Genomic DNA, 24570 nt, shown 5'->3' with positions numbered 1-24570 from the left:
CATCCGCGAGAGAATGGCCCAGAGGAGGTGGCATCACGAAACTGCTTCCCATTGAGTGACGTCTTCTCCCACGTGACCAAATGACAGTCAAACCGATATTTTAGAATTTTCACAATTTGAGTTGAGCCAAATTGGTGACCGGGCTGAGACCATCACCACACTACCACTTGGAAAAGTGGGTTAAATCGATCAACTATGAAGCAGTGCCAGCTTCATAGTCTATGACCCTCGACTCAGCTGGAAAACTCTCTAACAATGTCAGTCGAGACAACGGTAAGGGAGGGCTCCTCTCAAATACGGTTGAGGCCTCACCGTGCCGCCGGCGGTGTCGGTGCGGGCGGTGGCGGTGCCGTCGGCCAGCGCCGCTTGGTAGGCTGCGATGCGCTCCTTCAGCGAGACGCCCTCCAGCTCCTCCTCCATGGCGCGTGCGGGGCGTGCGGTGCACGTGGCGGGACTCTGCCGATAGCGGGCGCACCGGTCGCTCTCCAAAAATCCCGGCAGTCTGTTGGGCGCACGCGTGAGGAGACAATGGAGAGGTGGGGGTGAGCAACGTGGGGGTGGAGCGACCGCGGGGGGCAGAACGGAGTGCGCCGTTCAACTTCCGGGGGGGGCGGGGGGGCGAGCGAGAGCCGCCGCGCACACGCGGGGCAGTTTTCCACCACCAGGTCGGCCGTACGCATCACGCCTCTCGGAAGACGTGGGTTAATCGTGGGTAATGCTTCGTAGTCGGGCAGTGATTATCCAAGCAGGGCTGGGGCGATGAGGCATTCATTATCAGAAACATTTCAAACTATCGACTTATCCCGTTAACAAAGTGCACCTCCGATTAGCACGGTTGGCTACGTACGGTGCGAAACGAACACACACACACACACGACTGTAAAGGGTAAACGACTGCCGATTCGGACGATTCCGGAGTGTTCGACGGCAAGGTCGCACTGATCTGCAGAAGCGCCCGGGGCGGGAATTGGTCACGTTCGCGACGTTCCGCCCCCGCAAATCGCTGCGAGACGCTTTGCGAACGAACGGTGTCATCCCGCTGACACGATGCCGTTCGTAACAAATTTGAACAAGACTGATAACAAGACCACAAAAGAGTGGGAGAAGAAAATCCCGATGCTTTGTTTGCTTTCGTCACAGTGCGACACTTCCACGGTGGCTAGGAGATGTTAACTACCTCGCCTGGCATTACAGGAGGTCGTGGGTTCAATCCCGACCCCCAACACCTGCTGGATATTTGGAGTTTGTGTCTCTCCCTGTGGTCGCGTGGATATTTTTTTCCCCCCTCTGGGTCCTGCTGGATTGTCCCGCCACATGTAAAATCCACATGCGTTTTGAGTATTTGGCTGCAATAAATGTCCAAGCGATGATAAGCCGCTTCGTTGAGCTATCATTTGCGGCCAGATCACTTCTGAAAAAGAGGTGCATAGCTATATACTTACCTGGTAAAATAGAAATTTGAAGTTAAAGCTAGTATAGCTTTAACTTCAAATTAGAATGTCTGTCGCCACCATAGTTGACGCCACCAGAGAAACCAGAGCCCACTCGACTCAACAGCCATGCGCGGAACTTTAAGCGATCGGAAAGCGTTCGTGCGATCTTCATTCACAACCGAGAATGCGGTGGGCGTTGTTGTTATTGTACCATCGCACAAACACTTAAAGGTTACCGATAGTCTTTTGACACCGTGACACCGAGAAACGAGCTAGTTACAAACTTAACACGGATGACCTCTTGATGTTTTAAAAATAATTTGTCGTGTCGGAAAACATGTGGTAATCTCGAACACCACCACCAGTGGTCTTTACCACAAGTGATAACAAAAAATAAAAAGTCTTTATCGAAAAAAAAACAGCCACAGTCAAAATGTTTAGTTGGGCACGACTGGCATTTCGTCAATTGTTGAGAATGCACGCGCAAAGAAGATGGATAAAATTCCCGCATACGCAAAGTATCCAGACGTTAGCCGAACTTCGACCTCGAAGCCTGAACGCGTCGGGTCACGAGCACGGCAATGTTGCTGCGATCAAAAATGCGTTTCGCCCACGAACAACTTGATCGCCGAACACGCGTGCTGCTGGCCGCCTGGTAGAGCAGATTTAGAATAGCGAAAAACAAATTGAACGGGGACCCATTTGGGCAAGAGCGCTATTTCCATTTCTCTCTCTCTCATTCTCCAATGCGCTCGACCTTTGTGGTTGCCGCGCCAATTTTCGAGAACGTACTTTGTCACGAGTTGTTTTTTTCTTAGGGTTTTTACTTTACTTTTAAATATAAAAAAAACATCCAAAAATAAGGCAGGTTGCATTGCACCCCGAAATAACGGTTGCCCGTCACGTAGCCGGCATGCGGGAGGCTACGGTGGCGGGATCGGTGATTTTTCGGCCGAGGGCCCCCACGGTCGCGCGCCGCCGTTTCGCCTCTGCCACTAAGTTATTCCAGCGCGACACCTCGTAAATAACCCACGCCGCACGACACTGCCGGACCGTGTCCCCTTACAGAGCGGATATAAAGACACTCGCCCGCCCGCCCGCCCTCATTACGATCACGTGGAATTTTCTGGCAGTTTTATGGCCCTCACTTTTAGATGTCACGCGTCTTATTTTCGGTATTATAAACGCAGCCGTTAATGTCGCCACGAATTAAATATCTGCGTGTGGTTTAGATTTGCCTACTGAAAATAATAAGTAAAAATTAATAAGTTCTTTAATAACCGACAGCTGAACATTTGAATTCTGCAACACGTGAGCAGCCGGCAGTTCGAGGTTGACGTCGGCGATTAATTTAGTTTTCTTTGCGAACTGTGTTTTCTTTCTCACGCTGAAAACCCAAGTATTTCAATTAGTTATGAACGCACGCATATCTGTTAACAGAGCACGTGATATTAGGTGCATGTGAAATACCCAAGCTTGCAAGCTACGCAATGCTAAGCATGACGTGTGCATGCATTAATAGACCTTTTATGAAAGCATGATTTACGTTAACATAGCAGCAGCGTACCACATTGTACACGTTCACACATTAGCTGTTCTGGTGGAATGGTTAGCTCACTCGGTTTGCAATCCACAGGCCGCCGGTTCAATTCCATCTGCCGGCTGCGGCAATTGAGACAACGGTGCAAGTTTCTAAAATCTCACAATCCCACCGCATCGGTCCACCCAGCAGAATTCAGTAACAGCAAAGCGTGGACTGATATCAATCTGTCCCTGGTCTATGGGATGGAGAGTTGTCCCCCTTCCCATACACGTGTTTAGTTTTCTCCGGGTGATCCGGTTTTCTTCCACATGTATAAAACACTAATTTTCCGAAAACATCTTAATATATAGAGAACCGCAGAGCAAATGGTTGGCGCCAGCTCGCAGCATGGCAGCCGTCCAGCTCGTCCTTGGTTCATCAGCGGTTGCGAGACACAATTTGCATTGAATCGATGCTATCCAAAACTAGTTATTTGATATTTTTTTTTTATATATAAAGAATGACCCAACCATCACGAGATTTGCAAATGCGTCCACGTCATCTAATTAGTTTCGCATGTGTGCAGCTCTGTAGCGATTGTGGACACAATGCTGATATAGCATTCACAAGAACGCACAACTCGCGCCAACTGCGAATTCGACCGCCAATAACACATTTAGCAAAATAAACAAAGTTACCACTTTGGACATTGTTAAAAATTATTATTTTTTTACAAGAAGCGGGGCCTTAGCCATGCACATCGCGTTTTACAGACGCTTGCTGTTTACGAGCACCTAGTAACGCCAGCATGGCACACACACGGGGGGAAAGATGCGACTAGCACCGGCCCGGCCACTATGTTTACAGACCCCCCCCGCCCCCCAGGACGGGTTCAGAGATTCGCCACCGATGCCGGCCGTGGCCGGGAACCAAACTCGGATCGCCGAGTTCGTAGCGTAGCGAGAGCTCAAGATCGTGCCGCCGTTCCGCACGCACGCACGCATTATGATCGCGCGTTATGACTTCATCGCTGGCACCTCTCTCTCGCCGCGGCAGGGGAACACTTTTACTCTCTCGCTTGCGTCACCGCCGCAGCAGCCCAGCGCCGCGCTAACGGCCGTGCCACGGGTCCAACGGCCACACAAAAGCGGGAGAGACCCCCCCCCCACCTCTCTCCCTCACATTACCCCCCACCACCCCGCTCATTCATCATGGCCCTCAGCTTCCCCTCCGCTGCCACCCGGAGGGCAGAAATCCACGCCTCGCGCGTTCATGGCTGCGCCCAAAAATAAGCCCCGGGGCAAGGAGATGCCGTGCCAGGCGAGGCCCCCGGGGGCTCGGGTTACGCTGCTCCCCCCCCCCCGCCCCCCACTGCTGTCCAACCCGCACCGCTCCTACCGTCCCTCGCCAAGTGAACACGCTCCAGTGATCAGAGCGAGATCGCGTCATTAAACAAAAAACTTCACGAGTAGATGCCGCCCGGCCGAAGCGAGGAGTGGGTTGGAGTGCAGGAGTAAGGCTCGTGGAAGAAGAAAAAAAAACGCCCAACGCTCGTTAACCGCCACGGAATTTGGACCGAATGTCTCCGTGCGGCAGGACCCCCGCAAAAAGGGTGCCTTGAGACTCGGCAAATATTGTTTGGGTAAATGCAGGACACAATTGGATAACTGAAATGTAACTTTCTGACCGGTCACCCTACTCGATATCTGTGAAAAAAGGGGTTCACAGCTCATCGGATTCCTCCAGTTTAAAAGATACCGATTCTGAACCAGTGAATAGATTAAAAAGTCCTTGAACAAAACCTCAACCGTTTTAATCGTTTTAAACGTGTTTAAACACGTGCCCCAGCCAAAGCGCTTGTTGTCACGGAGTTCTTTTCCGAACTCTGGCTGTCAAATATGCATCTCCCCCCACTTCATCACCCCCACCCCTCCCCCCCCCCATCGATGTCACGACACTCGTCAGCGCCGCGATGAAGAGTCGCGGCGCTCTCGTTGGAGCGACGGACGACATCGATGTCACAGCTCCGGCCAGCGAAGATGAATCTGTCACCCCATTGGAATCCGTCAGTATACGGGGTTGGGATGGGGGGGGGTGGGAAGGGATCGGGTCACAGGGCAACGAGTCCAGACTATTCTCAGGGTTCTCAGGAATCGCGGTCGCGTGAAGCCCACGAAACGCGCGTGCGTTGGAGTCGCGCGCGTGGAGTCGTCACCTGCGCCGCGGGGCGGCTTCACCGCTGAACCTGACGGGAGAGGACGCTCCCCTTGAGAAATTCATCGCGCGTCCTCGACGAGGTCACCTTTACGCTCGTCAGACCTTCACTGGCGGCAGTGGTGATGCGGCCGTTCGCGCACCGGCCCAGCCGCGTCGCTGCCCGGCTTCGAGGTCGATTCCCGGGCGTGGCTGGCATCAGTGATGGTCAGCGATATCGATCCAAAACGTAACGGGGAACGCCACCCCTCCCCCACCTTCACAAACCACTGCACCGGCCAGGGTGGTGAGGAAGTAGGGTCAAACTACACCCACGACCGACAAGGCATGGCAAAGCGTTCACCCGGCAGTGGATTGACGAAGGGCCCCCTATCGCGTGCACAATGCACAGATGCTAGTTGTCTGGAGGATGGCAAACAGGAACAGTTTCATGCAAAGCGGAGAATGTTTACAGCAGCGGGAAGAAGGATTAACCATTGGGAGGCGGGCTCCTCGTGTGCCGAGTCTTTGCAAGGCGGGGAAACTAAACCCACGTGGGCACGGGTCATTGACATCGTTATTATCAGCTTACTACGTCGCTTAGATTGTATTCGATACTTGCGAGTGAAGTTTTTTTTTTCGACGCACAGCGCTTTGGGACATTTCAATATGAAAGGCGCTTTATAAAATAGGTGATTATTACCACAACGGCCTCGCGAACACCGCAAATCCACGTGACGCCGCTCAGCCGCGCTTTAAACTCCCGCTAAAGTTTAAGCGAATCGGTTGATACGATCATAATGAAACGGGTAGTCAAAAAGGTGGGCCAAGTGAAATGCCTTACCGCTATTGAAAGGCAAATGCTAAAGTTACATTTTAAATACGCATCTATAAACGCGTGCACGTGCAGCGATGGAGCGGCGATGGCGGTGCGGTCGTGAGCACGTTGCACCGTCATCGGACCCGGATGATCCGCGTGCGATTCCCGGATACCCTCCACGTCGGCGAGCGATACCCGAACCGGTCACGGGTGTCCACCTTCGCAAAACCGCATGGACCAGCGGAGGTCAAGTAGGGTCAACAACCCCCAACGATGAATGTGGCGCCGGAAGGCCTTCATCCTTCAGCCACCCAGTAGTGGATTGACAAAGGGTTGTGTATTATTATAGGATAATTTTTTTAGGGAATTGAGCTGAAGCCAACTTTTTCTGAAGGCAACACGGCATTGGAGATGACGAAGATCACGACGGACGTGGTGGTTTTAAAAAAGGGAGCACGTTCCTCTCTACGAGTTGCTTGTAACGTCCTTTTTCACCTGGGTACCACCACCACCACCCGCCACCGACGCAACGGGAAGACCTCCGCCCATTTTCAAACTATCCTCGATGCTTCGCTTTTGGTTGGGTCACCACTGGGACTTCCGCGTGGTGCAGAGGCATGGATGGCGCTGAGAGTTGACAGGAGGTGGCAGTGCCGAGCGGCAGCAACCCCCCCCCCCAAGCTCGCCGCCCCCTCAGACGCGTGCCGGGTTCACCACCGCCAGCTCCTCAGATTTCCTCCCACATCGAACGCTCGTTAACGGAAGCGGCCAAATCATCCCCATGCAACACGCTCCTGAGAACGGTGTCCTGCGAGCGAGCGAGGGAGCGAAGGCCTTTCCTGGCTGGATGGTCGGCATTGAGTGTCGCACGTTTGAACGCTCGTCGGCCGCTACTCGTTGATGTACAATTAACTTGTTCTTTGGATCTTTCGGTAAAGTCACGTAGATAGGTTCAAAGAAAATAACAAAAACCTACGACGTTTCGATCTCAACACAAGGGGTCGTCACCCCCCCCCCCCCTTTCCTGATGACGACCGCTTGTGTTGCAATCGAAACGTCGTCGGTTTTTGTTATTTTTGTTAGTTTCTTTGAACCTATCTATGTGACTTTACCGAAAGACCCAAAGAATAGGAATTCCTGCAGTCACGAAAGCTTTAAGTCAAGATTTAATCAACCTGTTGTTACTTCGCTACTCGTGGCTGTACAAATCAACTTGTTGTTCGTTACTTGACGCGCTCCGAACGATTTGACCCCCCACCCAACCAAAACACCCCTTCGCAAATCAGCACGGCAAATTGATCCCTGAATCGATACGTTATTCGCGTCATTGAGCAGGGGAATTCAGGTACACGCACGTTGTTTCCCGTTGTTGGCTTCGAGCCTTCATTGAATTCATAAGGGACTCCTTCCCACCCCCCCAGCAGCTGTAGATAACAAAAAGCCACTCGCGGACGCACGGAAGGCGCCTTCACCCGACGTTCATCGCTCACCCCGAGGTCTCCCTTGGAAAAAAAATACAACTTCGATCTCGACGGCTCCCTTCACCCGGTGAGGAAAGTTGAACAACAGACGAACGAACAACTCAACGAATGGGTTCACACATTTTACCAGCGACGCCACCAGGAGATTTGCCTCGGCACCGGGGCACGACTGCCCCATAAAGGCGGTCTATTCTCGTCTTCACGAAGGAGGTGTCGCCATGTAAGTCTTGCCCCGGGGCCACTCGTTAACCGGCCGACCATCGTCTATTTACAGGCTGCCGAAGGGGCCCACAAACAAGGCCTTCTCTTCCGCGCCTCCGCGAGCCCCCCCCCACCACTCCCTCCCCAGCCACTACCCTCCACCGCCGGGCCGCCACATAAATCAGGCCCGGAGCCCTCTCAGCCACACGGCCTCGATCCCAACCCGCCGTGGGTGCAGTCCCGACATGTGCCGTCCCGCAAGCAAGCAGCCTCCAAAAATACTCGCCCGCGGAAACGCGATACGCGGCGGACAGAGAGAGAGAGAACGTCGGAGAGGGGGTGCTCCGCGTGGCCACAGAGCGAGTGAACCGGTCCTACCCTCCCCCCCGCGCGCACTTCACGGCGTGGTGAAGTATGGTCAAGCAACCCCTTCATGACTTGACTGATACAGCAGGGAAGAGGCCTTCGTCCAACAGTGGATTAACAAAAGGCTGCAAGTGGTTCTTTTGCTGCGGTGTGTGTATGTATTTATGTGGACAAGAAGAATAGCACCTGCGGGCCTGTGTGTCTGTGTGTGAAAGATTATCTGCGTCACAATTTATATCAGCAATATAGTCAGGTTTTTTAATTAATAAAGTCTCTAATAAAAAAAGTATTGGCTTTACCCTTTTCGGCAATAATAGAGCGCTCTACATAAAGTTTCTAAAAGCCGCAACATATAATCTTGGATAATACAGTAGAAAAATGAAAATGAGAAAACATAATCCATGAATTCCACCCGTACATTTGGCAAGCCAGGTCAATGAATAAAAACAACTTCAGTTGCTAGCCGAGCACTTTACCATACACACACAAGTGCCGTCTCTTGCCAATTTTCTCTTCTCATTGCAGAGAGAAACAAGAATGAAACTTAAAACTCAAAACTCCCAGTTAAAACATCGGCTCCAGACTTCAACGCCTGCACTCAATCTCTTACCAGTAAAGTCTGAAGCCCTCTCTCCTCGATTGGTCGCTGAACCTCAAGGCTTTTTTCCCCGATCGCCCTTCGGCTCTCAGTGTCTTCGAGCGATCACGGTCGTAATCAGCAGCAGCAGCAGGAGCTGTGGGAGCCTCAACTTCCTTCTCTCGTTTCAATGCCGCGACGTTCGAGAAGACAGGGAGGCCAATTCCTGGGTGGCTTGAGGCTCCGGACTTGCACACACAAGCAACTTGCAGACGAAATGATGGCGAGCGTCTGAGCGGCAGCCGGTTTTATCCTTCTGGGATGAGTCACGCCGCGCGCAGGCGCGAGCCCGCCAGCAGCAGCAACGAGTGCGTCCGTGTCTAAGTTAAGACGATTAGCCTGCTCGGTTATTTCGGTCGGCACGAATTAGGATGCTGTCACCCGGCACTCATCCAACACCAACGCCATTTCTAGAAGACCCCCCCCAACCCCCGCGACCCCCCCTCATGCCCCCCCTCCCCCCCTCATGCCCCCCTCCTCCCCAACCATAGGCGGAGCCACGAGGCCCCCGGACATTTCCAAAATACCTCCATCTGCCCAAACCGCCAATCCCGACTGGCGATGGCAGCCCGACCGCCAGCTCCCGTCGGCCACTCCGGCCAATCCGCTCGCGCTTTACCGCAGCCAAATGAGACAAAAGCCGCTCTATTTTAATATTTCACGACGGTCCTCCTAAGTGAGCGTCGCATTACCGCACGGCCTTTAAATATTAACGGTCGGTCAAGCGTGCGCGAGCATTGTGTCGAAAAGTGCCGCCGAATGGGCACCGGATTTGTTTCGTCTCGAAGAAGAGAGCAAGTCGTTGGGCAAGCACCTTGGGCTCAGGCCAAACGTCGCCGGGGAGTAAACATTCGACACAGGCAGTGCTCAAATATAGCCCGGTGAACCGCTATCCCGAGCGACGGGGACGTTACGACTCAACAACCCGCATTTACCGGGGTGCACTGGGTGGCCTTCAAATGACCAGAATTACTCACCGTCCAATGTGCGTGTGCCGGCAATCTCGGCTTAATCCGGCCCGCCGGTTAATCCGTTAGGAATGGACCCCCCACACCTCGCTGCCGAGCCACTTTGGTGGCGCTCGTCACTGCTAGTCACCGTTGGGCAACACGAGTCAGCGCTGGTCAGTGCCGGTCACTGCCGGTCAGTGCCAGTCAGTGCCAGTCAGTGCTAGTCAGTGCTAGTCAGCGCTGGTCAGTGCTAGTCAGTGCTGGTCACTGCTGGTCAGTGCTAGTCACCGCTGGTCATCGCCAGTCAGCGCCAGTCAGCGCCAGTCATCCAACTTCCTCCAACTGCGCTCGCAGAACACTGCGCTGCCTCCCATGCGCCATGCTCTCTCCGGAGAGGAAGTTGTTCATTACCCCGATCAGATTGTCACGTTATCAGCGCTGATGCCAATACATCTGGCAAAGCAGCGGCATTTTCGAGCAATCCAACTTGCTGACGAGACTAAATGTTACAACTGATTCAGGGGTCTGTTTATTTCAACAAAATGTTTATACCTTCAGAGGTGGTCACTGCATGAATAAGTGGTCTAAATGTCCAATAAGCTGCACGAACACACATTTCATTTTTTACATGGAAATATATAACAGAAATGTGTCCATCTCATTAGTGATGATATTCCACAACACATTCGTTGTGTTACACATTCTTGAATATGCTCAACCATGGTGCCCGTCTTGTAAATAAGCAAGCTTTTGGCAACGGCATTTGTTTTAACAATATTTTTTTCTGCCGTTGACACAGGCCTTAAAAGAGAGTTTACATATGAGCCAAAGCTGCTGGATAATAATACCGCATTCTTCTGAAGGTGCAGAATTGCAAGCCTAATTCATTACCCATTCCGATTGCACACGTGGGGTGGAAAATCAACAACACTGAATAAGAAACAAAGGTTTTCACGTGCAGTAAAGTATCCTTGTATTTACGTTATTTAATTGAGGCAAGCGAATCGGAATTCCCCCCACGTTCCCGATTTCCCAACTTTTTACAGATCGACAAAAAAAAATCCCAACGTACTTCAGCAAGGTGTGGGAAAATACAAGCGATTGAGAGGTTTGACAAACGGAAGAGAAGGACTTTACAGTTAACAAAACACATTCAAAATACACTCGGCCAATCGCACGCAAACTACCGGGGGTCGTGTGCCGCGAGTCCACGCGAGGTGACCTCGTGACCTCGGAAGGGTCAGGGAACCGAGCGACATGCCACGCCGCGGAGACCCCTGGGTGTTTCCGCTGCCCGTGACTCAACCAAATTCTCCGGCGTGGCGAGCGAGGTCTCGCAACACCACAGTCAACCGGTGACAACGTGAATACATAAAAACAAAATTCCCTCGTGTTAAATTTAGATCGTCACTTAAAAAAAAAATCTAGTCATCGCAGCTCCGAGGCCAACGGTTTCGGTTCAATTGCCATTCGACGAACACTCTTCGCAGGGGGCATGGAAAAGCCATCCGGACGTTTAGAACTGCTCTTTGTTTAGTTCGTTGTGCCCCCACCCCCCCGCACCTCCGATTAGCACGGTCGGCTATGTACGGTGTGAAAGAAGTTCACAGACATTCCATCCGACTGTGCACACTGTGACGTGGCCTTCGCCGGGAAGGAGCCGGGGGGGACATTCTCCGACACGGCGTGGTGCACTGCTCACTACACTGTTCCATCTGGCGCCACAATGATGATGGGACAGTCGAAAAATACTTAGTGTAAAAAATATATATATCGCAAGAATCAAACGCATGAAAATTGCTGCCGTGCACATTATGCGGCTTAGAGGGGAGAGGTGTTATGTTCACACGAGGGAATGAAAAGCTAAGCTTTCAGCTAGGAATGTTGATCTTTTGTTCCTGCGTGTGCACGCACACACACACCTGAGGTCACACACCTGAGGTCACACACCACACACGTACGTTGAAACGAACACAAGTCAAGAGAAGTACTCCACCCATTTGCGTCAACACGGCACTATTGTTCCGCAAGCTGGTCTTTCATGGAGCCTCCCCATACACATCGCACGCCGCCCCTAACGCCTCCGAAGGCAGGGGGGGTGCAATGGTCGATTCGAGCGTTTACGGGAAGGTGTCTGTTACACACGCCACGTGCTGCCATCTTGTTTTATTACCCAATTGTGAAAAGTCATTATGCACACCTGGGATTTCAACAAGTGTGGAGTTTGGTTAACGGCGGCCTTATTAATAATTTATTTTCTTGTAACGAAAGCGTGCTTCCTGTACGGGGAGGGTGGGCGGCAAGTTGTGGAAAATGCCACGGCCTTTCTTTCCTCGAAGTAACGTTGAACGGATATGGCCACTTTCGTAGAAAAGTAAAAATTCTCGCACACGCGAATCATTGCATTTTTTTTATCGCGAGCTTTAAGAATCAATAAAAAGAAATCGACGAATCGCTAAGTGAGAGTTTGCAGCAGGCAAACTCTCACTTCTGAATGCAAAAGCAGACGGGGGGGGGGGGCGCTTTGCATCCTGACCCCGTCGAAGCGCGACGGACGACACAGGGCGCCCAAAGCTGCTCGCGCGAGCGATGGATCGTGCCCCTGCAGCACGTGTCGTTCATCGCGAGATGGGCAACTCTGCAGCCTGCGAGCGTTTAGTTGTTACCCAGGACGCGTCCAAACAGCTCGTCATGAACAATGCAGCGCCGAAGCCCCGTGGCCGTGAGCTCAGCCTTCAGGCTCCAACCCCGCGAAGTCGACCCGGTTTGTTAACGTCACGTGCGGAACCACCCACGCGATTCAACACTTGCCCCGACATTCCTGTGTTAGGTCTCTGGAGTAAACGCTACATTGGGAAATTGTTCTTAGTTTGTTTTTTTTACAATGACGCTCCTTCCCAGTCAGAATTTAAATACAAATTCTGTTTGCTACTGAGACATTTTAAGAGCTTTATAGCTCATCGGATGCCTCCAGTATTAATACATATTCTAATTAGCGTGTGTAATTTCTTTTGAACTGTGATCTATTCCACATATGAAATACATATTACTAGAAATACAATTATTGGTTAAATGCCGTTTAAAGTTCATCGTTTGCTGTACAAGACGAGAGGATTATACCACTTCCTTTGCACATATATTTGAACAATGTGTCCCCAAGGCTTGCCTTGAAAAGGAAATGTATTCAAATAAAGAATGCTGTCATTGGAGCGGTGGCACAGTGGTTAGCCCGCCGCACTAGGAACCTGCCAACCCGAGTTGAAATCCTGGCCACGGCTAAAAGGTCAGTGGCGAGTGATCATACTTCCCTTCACCGACGTGCACCGACCAGCGTGGTGCAGTCTGGGTAAAACAACCACGACCACCATGGGGAGAGGTATTCATCCAGCAGTGGATCGACAACGGGCTCTGCATCGCCACTTATTGTAGGCGCCGAGCGGTTGCGCGACTTGGTGCGTTTGCGGGCCCTGCGGTAACCGCAAAAGCGAGGGGGTGAGAGATTGCGCAACATTAAAAAACCGGCCACGAGACCCAATCTTATTTCCGCACGACAGGTTCCGAGTTGCTGCGGCTGCCTTCCTGTTGTTACAGTGAGGACACGGACTGCGTCGATGTGTCAATGCTTCTCCCCCCGTCCGCCTCCTCCTCTCAGCTACTATACAAACATCCACCCCACCAGCTGCACTCAAAATCACGCCCGGGTCACCCGGCCCCGTTCTGCACGCAATGTTTGATTGAAACAGTAAAAGCACGGGGGGGGGGGGGGGTGTAGGCGGGGAAGAACAAAGGGGGGTGTAGAAATCGATGCGTCGGTTCCACCGGCTAATTTCGTCGATTCTTCTGGCGAGCGAGAGCCGGCGTCATCGTTTACATGGCGCACGTGGAGAGGTGGCATCGTTGGTGGCAAGCGGCACACTTTGCACTTTCGACCCATCCGCCCGGGTTTGATTCCAAGGCTACAGCTAACATCAGTGATATCTAGACTGGACCTGGGTCATAGCCGTACCGGTCCGGGGTCATCTTTCTCCTTCAACAACCCGCATTGACCAGCGTGGTGAAGTATAGTCAAAAAATCTACACAGCGTGGGGGGGGCCTTCATTCAGCATTTGACTGATAAAATGACTACGTTACATCACCTTACATTTTTATCATGCTTTCATGTGACCCCCCACCCCTCCAGCCACCAGAGGCCACAATGTTAAAATTAAAATAAATACTGAAATGCATTCGGGAATCGAACCGTGAACGTCAATTCGCGAGGAGGGCGAGTGGCGCGGGCCCTCACGAGCGGTGCGTCCCACTGCAGCAAATGCACCGGGGGGGGGGGGGGGGGACAGGTGCAGAAAAGTGCAACCCCTTGAAGAACGCCGATGACGACTCACTCGGGAAAAGCCTCCGCAGAGTCTCGAGGCCCGCTTCTCAGAAGGGTCATCTCCCCTCCGACAGTGGGCTGTCTGCCAAATTCCACCCATGGGTGTGTGTTAAGCATCATCACGTGGGAAGAAACCGGAGAACCAGGAGAAAAACCCTGCCGCACGCACGGAAAACTTATTTCACACCGCACGAAGCCAACCATGCTAAGACGGAGGTGTGGGTAGGCCTCGGCAAGGTAAGGTAAAAGTTAAATGTAAAAAAAACAAGCCTACCTTTACCTTACCACAATACAATCACTCTACCCTACCTTTTACCCTTTAGCAGGTAAGGTAAAAGGTAAAAAGCAACGAGCCTACCTTTACCCTACCTTTTACCCTTACCCCATGCAAATTACCCGATTACAGGGTAATTTCTAGGGAACTACACATGAAAAAGGTTTATAACGGTAAATGCTAGGTAGAGTGCTTTATACATATAGAATACTCTCAATGATTCCAATTTTACACGCTTTCTTTGAACTCTGTCTGTTGTTGTTGTTGTCGTTGTTGTATCCTCAAATCTTGTAACTCAATTTTAACCCACTTCCCAATGTGGTATCGACTGCAAACTTGGTATATTTATGTCATACTGATGACAATACTATATTCTATCATAAAACAAAATTCAAACAAACTTTTGTATATGTTATGTTTCGGCTTGGGTCTAATTGTCCACAGTCAACTGACGTTGGTTGTAATTGGCCACAGTCCCCTTACGTTATGGCAAGCTTTGGGGCCACTTCCTGGAGTCGTGGAGATCTGCCATTACTCGTACATTTCATAAAAGCGTGTTTTAAAAAAAATATTACTTGTTAAATGGAGGCCACGGATTGCGCCACGGAGTTTAGTGGTAAACAAGGTACCATATTTACCGGGTAATACTTCGCACCTTTAACCTACCGGGAAATTCTTCCGAGCTACCTTTACCCTACCCTTTACCTTACCCCTTGGCATGTCGACACCTTTACCCTTTACCTTTACCCTTTTACCCGGTAAAAAGGGTAAATTACCTTACCTTGCCGAGGCCTAGGTGTGGGTGAGACTCGCCACTTATCTCCCACGCAGCTCGCAGTCCTCCCTGCTCGCTTCGCTACCCATCAGAGCATTAACCAGGCTTAGCACCCCCCCCCCCCGCCGTGCGAGGGTCTAAAACCGGTAACCTTCCCGCTTATCGGCCGAACCGGCAAGAGCCCGTCGCACCACGAACTCGCAACAGCCCGCAGGGTGGACGGTTACAGCACGCTGTGCAAAATGTGCCGTTTCATGTCGACATCGCAATCGTAATACGGGAATTTCTCATATAACGCGGTTAGGTGGTTTCCTGGAAAAAGGAGTCCTGGTTCAACGAGGAATTTCTGTACACAGGATATAGGTTACAGGGCATGGATACAGTAAATGCAAATTTGAATCACATTTCCAGTGCAACGACGGTCTGCAGTCATCCCGCGGCGGACAAAAAACCGAGGTAAGGGTACGCCGCCGTGTTACTGTATCGCACCGCTCAGCCGCGCGGTTTAAGTAGTTCGTCGTCGACCACTCATTAACCGCGCTGTGACGGCGCGCATTCTACATTATAACGGTGCGCGTTCCGCGTTGTACCGGTGCGCGTTCCACGCTGTGCGAACGCGTCAGTGATGTCGAGACATCGATACCTGGAGAGTGGAAATTCTGCCGATGCCTGAGAAAGCGGGGGGGGGGGGGGAGACCGATTCACCCACACTGGTCATTGGTAAATGGTCGCAATGCAGGAGAGAGATTCAATTTGAAATTTTTTTTTCTTTTTTAGATTGCGGTGAATGGAGTGGCCTTTAGCAGCTTGCAGGGGTTGTTTTAACTCATTACAGTTTATTTACAAGGCATTGTTAATCCACTGCTGGATCAAGGCTGGCTCACACCAGTGCAGGCACGAGTGGGGTGCCAGGACCGCTTGAGATATCACTCGCCACCGATGTTAGCCGTGGACGGGAATCGAACTGAGGTCGCCTGGTTTGCAGCGTAACGTGCTCCAAACTCGTACACTGTAGCGTAAACAATGATTTGCACACACACGCGCGCACGATTCAGTGTGTATAGTGAACTAAGGAATCGATATAAATCACACGAATTGAGGGGGGCATCATTACCTCCCCCCTGCTCCCGTATTTCACAAGCCAGGTAAAAGACCCCTGTACGACCCCTTTATTTGACACAAACGTGACATCTAAAAAGTGTCCCACACCGTGTGCAGCGCGCACATGAAAACCAGTTAAGGCGTCCACTCACGTCGGCTGTTACCGACAATCGTCACGGGGGGGGGGGGTGGGGGGGGGCAAACAGCGGCTGTCAGCGCGATTCCAAGCACGCGCTTCACTCAACGCTTCCTGGTTTGTTTGTTTGCGTGCGTTTAAGTTCGCCGTCCTGCCCACCGCACCTCCGATTATATAATCACGGTTGGCCAAGCACGGCGCGAAAGAAGTTCAACGTACATGCGTGCGCGCGCACTTTTCCAGCTTCGGTTCCGTTCCCTTTGGGGGACGTCAAAACGTGCGCACCCGTTAAGGAGAGAGAAACAAAAACAAGTCCGTAAATGAGAGACATTGACTCGAGATAGGTGAAGTGTTCTTGGGCGAAACGAATCGTCGCTCGGATGGTGGTCGGGATCCGCGATGGAAGCGATAGTGGAAGGAGGGGACAACACACGCCAAGGGACGTTCCTCTGCAAGAGATGGAGCGGCGAAATCGTTTCACGTGCAAGGAGCTACGTCGATTGTTGAAATTGAGAAATCATGACGGATGGAAACGACTTGGGGATGGCCTTGATCCAGCAGTGGAGAGATCATGGATGATGATGATGATGATCATGATGGGAACGCCTGTGTTACACTCCTTGCATTTTCTTGGTTATTTTGTGTTTAAAATTATCCCAAGTGCCTACACCTGGCGCATGAATGTACCCGGGTGCTGTATTGTGTTACAGGCCATTATCCAAATCACTTTGGAAATACTTTCTTTTTTGCACAAGCGACCCTGAGGAATTTTCTAATTTTCATAGCGCTGCATCATCAGAGGCTCGCGAAAGCCACGTCAGCCCTTTTAAACAAAAGCGCACACACGCACGGACACACACACATGCGCGCGTGCACACACGCGCACAAGCCTCCGCCGGCGGTTTTTTTGGTTTTGGCAAAATTTTCAAACAAAAGAACCTTTTCATGAATGTAGACGGCACAACCTTTTTTTTGTTCCACCGAGAAGAAAAAGAAAGCTTACAAGATGGGAGGCATCACGTGATACAACGACGAAGGTGACATCAATCCACACACACACACGCAGAGTATCTCTCCACTCTCTCACTCCCAACGGGCAGACGTCCCGGGTAGCTAGTGATTTTCTTAAGGTGCGCAAATATTGTTTTCGAACCGCAAGGCCCCGCCTGGAACGCGACATACGCACAACGTATTCCCGCTCCCGTACGCGTGCAGGGCAGCTGTGATATCAAACGTGAAAATATCCATCACTGAAGTCCACACAGACGCACTTCTGCACTCTTCCCATTGCTACAACCATGGTTACCGTTCGTCCAAGCCTCGCCGATTGATTCCTCCAGCTCGTGTAGAGAGGACTGTTTATCACACCGACGAAATCGTCTCATCCAATTATGTGTTCGATCACCGCAAGCACTCTGCAGTGCTTGCGGTGATTGAACACACATACAAGAGGTCACAACACAACACCTCTCTCTTTCCGCTTCCTTCCGTCGCGCTGCTCGACTCTGGAATTCCCTCGCATCATTCTGCCTTTTCCAAAGTTCCTCAAATAACCTCGCTCAATTCAAGGAACGAGTCGACCCTTATCTATTACAGCTCGTTGAAGGCACATCGGCCCTTTGGGCCTGTGCTCAGCAACTGTGACTTTAAAAAAAACGAAACCAATTTATCTCTCCATACCTCCCCACCCCACCCACCATCCTCTTCTCACCCTCCCCAAGACTTTCTGCAACTCACTTGTATACCGGTGGCAGCCCTGTCAGCATGACCTTGAATTAAGAGCAGTGGGGGGGGGGGGCATACAAAACCTCATGGCGAAATGGGGGGCAAGGAGCACCAGACAGGCAACGTCAAAGAGACAGCAAGCGCCGAACAGAATGAGTGCCCTGGATCCCCCCCCCCCCCACCTTGTGCCACGACGCATGCGGTCATCGAATAAAATCAACTAAATCATCGCATCAATTATTATTACGCTCATGACGCATGCCCCCCACCCCCGCTGCCACCGCCTCCCCCCCCCAGGACGGTGCCGTGTGACCAATCGAATATTTACAATTTCAGTAAACCACACCACGAGCGCGCACGCTGACATTACATCACATTCAGGACCCTGCGGTTGGGGCAGGGGGAACCAAAACGTGAACTAAACGAGACCGAAAACTAAAAACGAGAAATCAATGGGGATGGTAAAAACGAGACCAAGTCATTGCGGCCTTGAATCTCGGCTCAAAACCGCAACCACGTGAGCCGTGACCCCTCGCGGCACAGCTGGGCCGGCGAAAGCCGTGACCGCTCGCGGCACGGCCGACTGCGAGCTCATGTCGCGCGGCGATGATGAGAAGCGCCGGCAGCCGAGGGGAGTTTCAGGTTGTGGACAGCGTGCACGCGCCCTCCCCCGGCGTACACAGTAGCCTCGTCGAGCACAGGGCCCCACAGGAGGACTCCTCCTGCTTAAGCGGATTACGGTAATTAACGAGGATTGCGCACACGCACCGAGCGGGGTTCGGGGGAGGGCGGCGGAGACTTAAATGTTTTTCCTTGCAAATTCGCGTTTGTCCCAGATGGGCTTGGCCACACGCTTCACTTGAACGGCTCACCGCTCACGGCGAAGGCGCGCGCACGGCTAACGGGCTGACACGGACGGACGGACAAATGCGCGTCTATTTTTAAAACCGGCTTCATGGTGAGAGCGGCAACGCACACTTCAAAAATAAGCGCGCGACTCCGCGATATCACACACGGGCAGGGGCAGCAAGTGGGCCGGCATTGATCGTGAACTAATTTCAACCGACTTTAACCGCCGCTGACGCACACGAGGAGCGAAATGTGTAGCTGGTCAATTTTAAAGTGAAGAGTCAGGCAAGCAGGCGTGTGCCAGACACCTGAATCATGTGAACACAATGTTGGGGGCAGGCAATTTGCTGACTGTTATAGTCGCATTGACATCCGCTTAGCTGGCTAACTATTAAACCGGCCAGCACAGGAATCAACCACGCAGCAAATCAACCCACCCACCCAGCTACCCACCCAGTTAACAACAAGGCACCCATCCGAACCAGCTTGGTTAACTGATCAACCAACGAGCAAAATATTAAACCATGGAACAACCAACCACCAACGCAACCACACTCAAGAAACCCAGCCAACCAACCAACCAACTCGCGAGCCAGCCAAGCAGCCGCTAACAATTCAACCAGCCAGCAAAGGGTTCAATCATGCAGCCAACCCAGATATACCCATTCCCTTACCCACCCAGACACAAAGCCAGCCCAATCGCACGCACTGCACAGGAGTCATCCATCCAGCCAACCAGGCACCCAGCCACTCAGTCACACACACAACCAACTAGTCACGCAGCCAACCAATCGCCAACCCAGCCAACCAGGCACCCACCCAGTCACCCACCCAGGAAGAGCACCTTGGGATGGTTCCCTTTGTTTCTGCGGCACAATCTTGTGCATGGATGCAGAAGTCGGAAAGGCAAATTGCCTCGAGTGGACTTTTTCTAATAAACCCACAACCCACTATTTCTCTTGCCACTCCGGTGGTGGTGGTGAACGCAGGTGCTGCTAACTGTGATTACTTCACACCTTAAAAGGGCATTGTTTTAAAACAGGCGGCAAAATAATAAATTTAGTAATTTCAGTCGTTATACAATGCAGCTTTTCATTTCGGGGCTGTAGGCAAGGTTCACAAGTTCATGAATCCCTCGCAGCGATTAAATTGTCATGATTTTGGGTGGTGATTTCAGTAAATAATGAAGATTTAAGTAAAAAAAAACTAGGAAACACATATGATCGTGGTAAATGTAGCGGTCTCTTCTGGCTGTATGGATCACAAAGCAATGGCAGTATATTCAAAATAAGCACAAGTTTTGTGCATCGTCACACCCATGACTAGGCGCTGCCCATACAACTACGGCATCTAAGGCAAGTCACCGGCTGATATCGATCCCTCCATACATGCAAGGCATCGTGCATGCGACACTCAATTATTCACGTGCGGCAATTACGCAAACACACTAGCGCACGTGGGCTGTGGCAGAAAACAAGTTAGATCATCGCTTTACGAAATCGTACTGGACTGCGGCAAGCCGAATTACGACTGCGTAGAGATACGGTTTTCAGCCAACGTGAAGGCCACGCATACTCTCCCTGCGCACTTGGCTTCCGCCGAGTGCAACATGACTCGCGGAATTGCCTTTCCGTAAATTGCTCAGAAATTATATTCCCATGCTGCAACGGTACTTGGGTGCAGCGACCGGTGACGGCCAACAAGCGGATTTTTTTGGCCGACCATCGAACGAACATGGCCACCGCGGATGCGCTTCTGCGGCCGTCTGGACAGCGCTTCTCATTCCGACATTAGGAAGCCACTCGGGCCTATGCACTTTTAAATCTAGATTGAAAGCCAATTTCTTTAAGAACTGATTTTTGTGTTTAGTTTGTGTACCTTCTCCCGCAACTCCGATAAGCACGGTCGGCTAAGTACGGTGCGAAAGAAGCTCAACATACGTGCATACCTAAAGCCAAATGAGAAAAAAATATACAAACTAGAGGGTGGAAAAAAGTGAGGCAACAGCAACAACAAAAACTATCCTAGAAGGAAATCATGACCCAGCATCTTTGACAATCCATCAACTAGCCGGGAAGGGAAAATTGAGTGGCGTTTACTGCAAATATTTGGCTGGAAATCCAAATTCCATAGGAGTCTGGCAGCAGACCTCGGTTCGAATTCGCATCCCTGCTTTTTAATTAAGAAGGCTCAGTAAAAGTTGACAATTCGTGAGGCAGCTCCCTGAACATCGCCATCATCTCCGCCGATGGGCCCCACTCACTCATCCACAGCAAAAGGTCTCCTTGAAGACCTGGTAAGAAGATCATGTTGGGAGCAGAGTTGTCCACTTCAAGGAATACCTGTGTTAAGCATAAAACACTGCGCATCGCGCTACCAGCATCTCCGGTTTAAGAAACACAAATTACCGCACCTGTAAATATGTGCGAGTGCACCAAACGAAATCCAGAGTTGCGCGTAAACACGCAAACAGCGAAGCTCCCGCGGCGTCGAGAGTTTTACCAACTGAATTGCAGAGTTAAACGTCTCAAGAGCAAGCAAGTTCTAGAGTGCAACACATTCACAAAGTTCCCTTATAGAGGCATCAACAGACTGTTGGGCAAGTGCTGTTATATATATAGAGAGCCCTTATGAAGGGCGTGCAGACATATGGGGGGGGTTGGTGGGCCAGAACCACGCCCAGCCTCCTTTGTCTACCCAGTGGTAATGTTTACTCACTCTGCACCAGGGACTAATTAATGGTTGAGTCGACATAGGGGAGGCAAGAAAACCGGTTCAGATAAATGACACTGGTGTTGGCCGTGAGCGTAAATCGAACTCTGGTCGCTGGGTTCGTAGCGCAGTGTGCTAACCAACACACCAAACCTCCCTACGAAAAAAATTCACACACAACACGAGCACTCGCACGTACGTTTCAGGGCATGGGATAGATTTACCATCTGTTTAACATCCCGAAAATCCACATGGAGGCGGCAATGTCAACAACACCACCTCACCAGAGGGTGGAAACCAAAGTGGGTTTTTAATAAAATCACAACCCCATTGAATGTCAGCGGTGATCCCGGCCTCACCGCTCCGAACTGCGAGTCACCCATCAGCGTCCCACGTCACTTTGCTTTCTGAAGACCAAGGGTCAAAAAGTCAACTTTGCATTTCTGTCAACTAAACTACTTTTTTATTTTACCAGGTAAGGCCCACGAAGCTATGCAGGTGTTTTTCAGAAGCGACCTGGCCATCACAAATGATAGCTCAACAAAGTGGCTTAACACATGGAAATTCACAGCAGCCGAATAATTATTGGATTCTAAAATGTGGAGCGTAAACACGGAGGACCTGGAGAAAAATCCACGCGACCACGGGGAGGGACATGCCAACTCCAAATATACAGGCATCAAGGGTCGGATTCGAACCTACGACCTCCTGTATACCAGGCAAGGGAGTTAACATCTCGCCACCGCAGCGTCATGGTGCAGGGCACCGACAGATGATGCCTTTTGCCGACAGCTTGGCACCACCCGATGAGACATCAATGCGAGGTGGCGAAAAGAGTTGAACCTTCCACGCCCCCCCCCCGCGTCCAAATAACCAATTGGCAGTGGCGGCGCAGCGAGCCAGATGGAAGTCGGTGGAGCACACAGAGATGGGAGGGGGCAGTCAAATGCACGTGACACCCATGTGTAGTACAAGGAAGTTGCCACCTGTGGGAGGCAGTACAACAAACAGATTTCTGACAAGCTGTGGCTTTGTGTTTTTCCCACGCACTAAAGTCCCCCCCCCCTCTCCGCACGCACAACAGTACTCGACAACAAGGGAACGGGCAAAATATTCAAAAAGCAGGACTCCCATGAAAGGCGTCTTTGAGACTCCCGATCGCTTCCCTGGGCAAATAGAGGCAAGTAGTGATTCACTGCACAACCCAAGCAGTGACGACGGTGACCAATTGACACAATTCACGGTCACCGTTCGATTTAACATTGTACTTTGTTGGTCTCGTTTTTCCCATTCTAATTTTGTATTGCTCGCGTTTCTCCGTCTCTTTTGTACAGTTGTGTTCTCACGACAAGTAAGTTTAAATGTATCGAGATCATCATCATCAGCCACGATCTATCCGCTGCTGGATTAGGCCTCCACTCCCCCGCCACCCCCCATGAACCCAAGCCGCCGCCACGGTCACGCGACACCAATCAGCGTCTGGTGCCAGCAAGTGGGCAAATTTCATCGCTCCATCTCCACGGTTGGACGTCCAACTCGGCCACATTCCCTCGTCCGGCTGCCACTCCGCCGTCGGTCTTCCAACCGACCGGCCATCCCCACGCCGTCTGGCGGCATTGCGATGGCCGAGATACATTATCCCCCGCTTGATGACGACGACGAGAGACGAACCGAGAATTGCGTTTCCCCTTCCACCGTTTCGCAACAACAAACGCGGTCAATGGCACTCTCCTCGCGGCTCGAGTGTTGTCACTCCGTGCAGGAAGGAATGCAAAGCTAACCACACGATCGCAGTGCCGCCCCCCCCTCCCACAGCCAGCGCCTGTAAACCGATCAAGCATCGTTGAGGGCCCATGCCATCCGCCTGCAGCAAAACGGGAGCTCAGGTCAAGTCTCTCCGCTTGCTCATACATTATTTATTTCACCTTTCCACAGCACGTCACCCGCTACAGTGGCGGCGTCTCATCTTGAGCAGAGTGGCGAGAGAGGGGAGGGAGGGAGGAAGGGAGGGGGAGAACCACGCTCGGATTTGGCAGCACCGTCCAACCCGTCCAAAAACGTTCCTGGGTTTCATCGTTAACGTGACCGTTTTAAAAACAAAAACTGATTGCACACTGCCGATGACACTCAGAAAGTCGAAACTCGTCCACAGCTCGCCCCGCTTGAGCAAACGCCGATGGAAAACATTTGTCCGCGAGGCTTATGGGCTACAGGCATTACCTCGAGATGGTCTTTTTAATCCTTTGCACGTAAGATTGAACGCATTCATGCATTAGCTCTGTCCGTCTGTAACAGACGGCGAGGCACAATAACGCGCGTAAAGACCATCAATCCAAGGTGAAGGATATTTCAGTGTAAAGTTGCGTTGCTATTAGAGACTAACACCGGGGAAAATAGGCCCAAATCGATTAAAGTTTTGGCAAAAACATGGCGCTAAAAGGTCTGGACCTGACCACCGAGGCAAACGATGTTCATGACGCGCAACGTCATCTCACGCCGTCACGTGACGTGCGATGTGATGTCACTGCGCGGCTTGGAATGTTTAAGCGTCATTATCATCGAAAATGATAAGTATCGCCGAAAAATTATTTAATTATTATTAGAAATTATTATCACGGAGAAATACCTCGGAGAGGACAAACACGTGCCGAAAAGCTTTGCAGAAGCCATGTGTATGCATCATTTACCTTCCTTGTTTATTTTTGTATTCATCTGTATCCCATGTCTCCCATGAAGAGGCTGTGGTCTCTTATTGTCAAACCTATAAGTTCTGTCTATATGCAAATGTTTATACACGCAGTTGTTTACATTTTTCCACTGGAAAATTGCGTATTACAAAGTACGGACTTATGATTCACTTACTTATCGTTGTGTATTTGCGTGCGTGTAGTATAATCAGAAAGAGATTGGAGATTAAGCCCAGCTCGCCAGTCTGTTTCGATTATCGTACGCAACCACGCTACGAGACAACACAAATTAAATAAATGTGTTGTCTTGCAGCGCGTTTGCCATTGGACAAATG

General features: G+C 51.3%; 1 protein-coding gene across 7 annotated transcripts in view; it reads right to left on the bottom strand.

The window, feature by feature from the left end:
• The window catches only part of LOC144934572 (uncharacterized), a 63942-nt gene that overhangs the window by 22213 nt on the left and 17159 nt on the right, over positions 1-24570 (bottom strand). For 6 of the 7 annotated variants that reach the window (XM_078860514.1, XM_078860516.1, XM_078860517.1 and 3 more), the window contains one exon: positions 313-502. In XM_078860514.1, the coding sequence (XP_078716640.1) occupies positions 313-502 (190 nt within the window). Of the gene's footprint in view, positions 1-312; positions 503-8626; positions 9056-24570 lie in introns of those variants that run through there. The other variant, XM_078860520.1, reaches the window with a different exon arrangement.

Source organism: Lampetra fluviatilis, chromosome 10, assembly GCF_964198595.1.
Source record: "Lampetra fluviatilis chromosome 10, kcLamFluv1.1, whole genome shotgun sequence".
NCBI lineage: Eukaryota > Metazoa > Chordata > Hyperoartia > Petromyzontiformes > Petromyzontidae > Lampetra > Lampetra fluviatilis.
The sequence above is the reverse complement of the archived record's forward strand: the minus strand, read 5'-3'. Positions and strand labels throughout refer to the sequence as shown.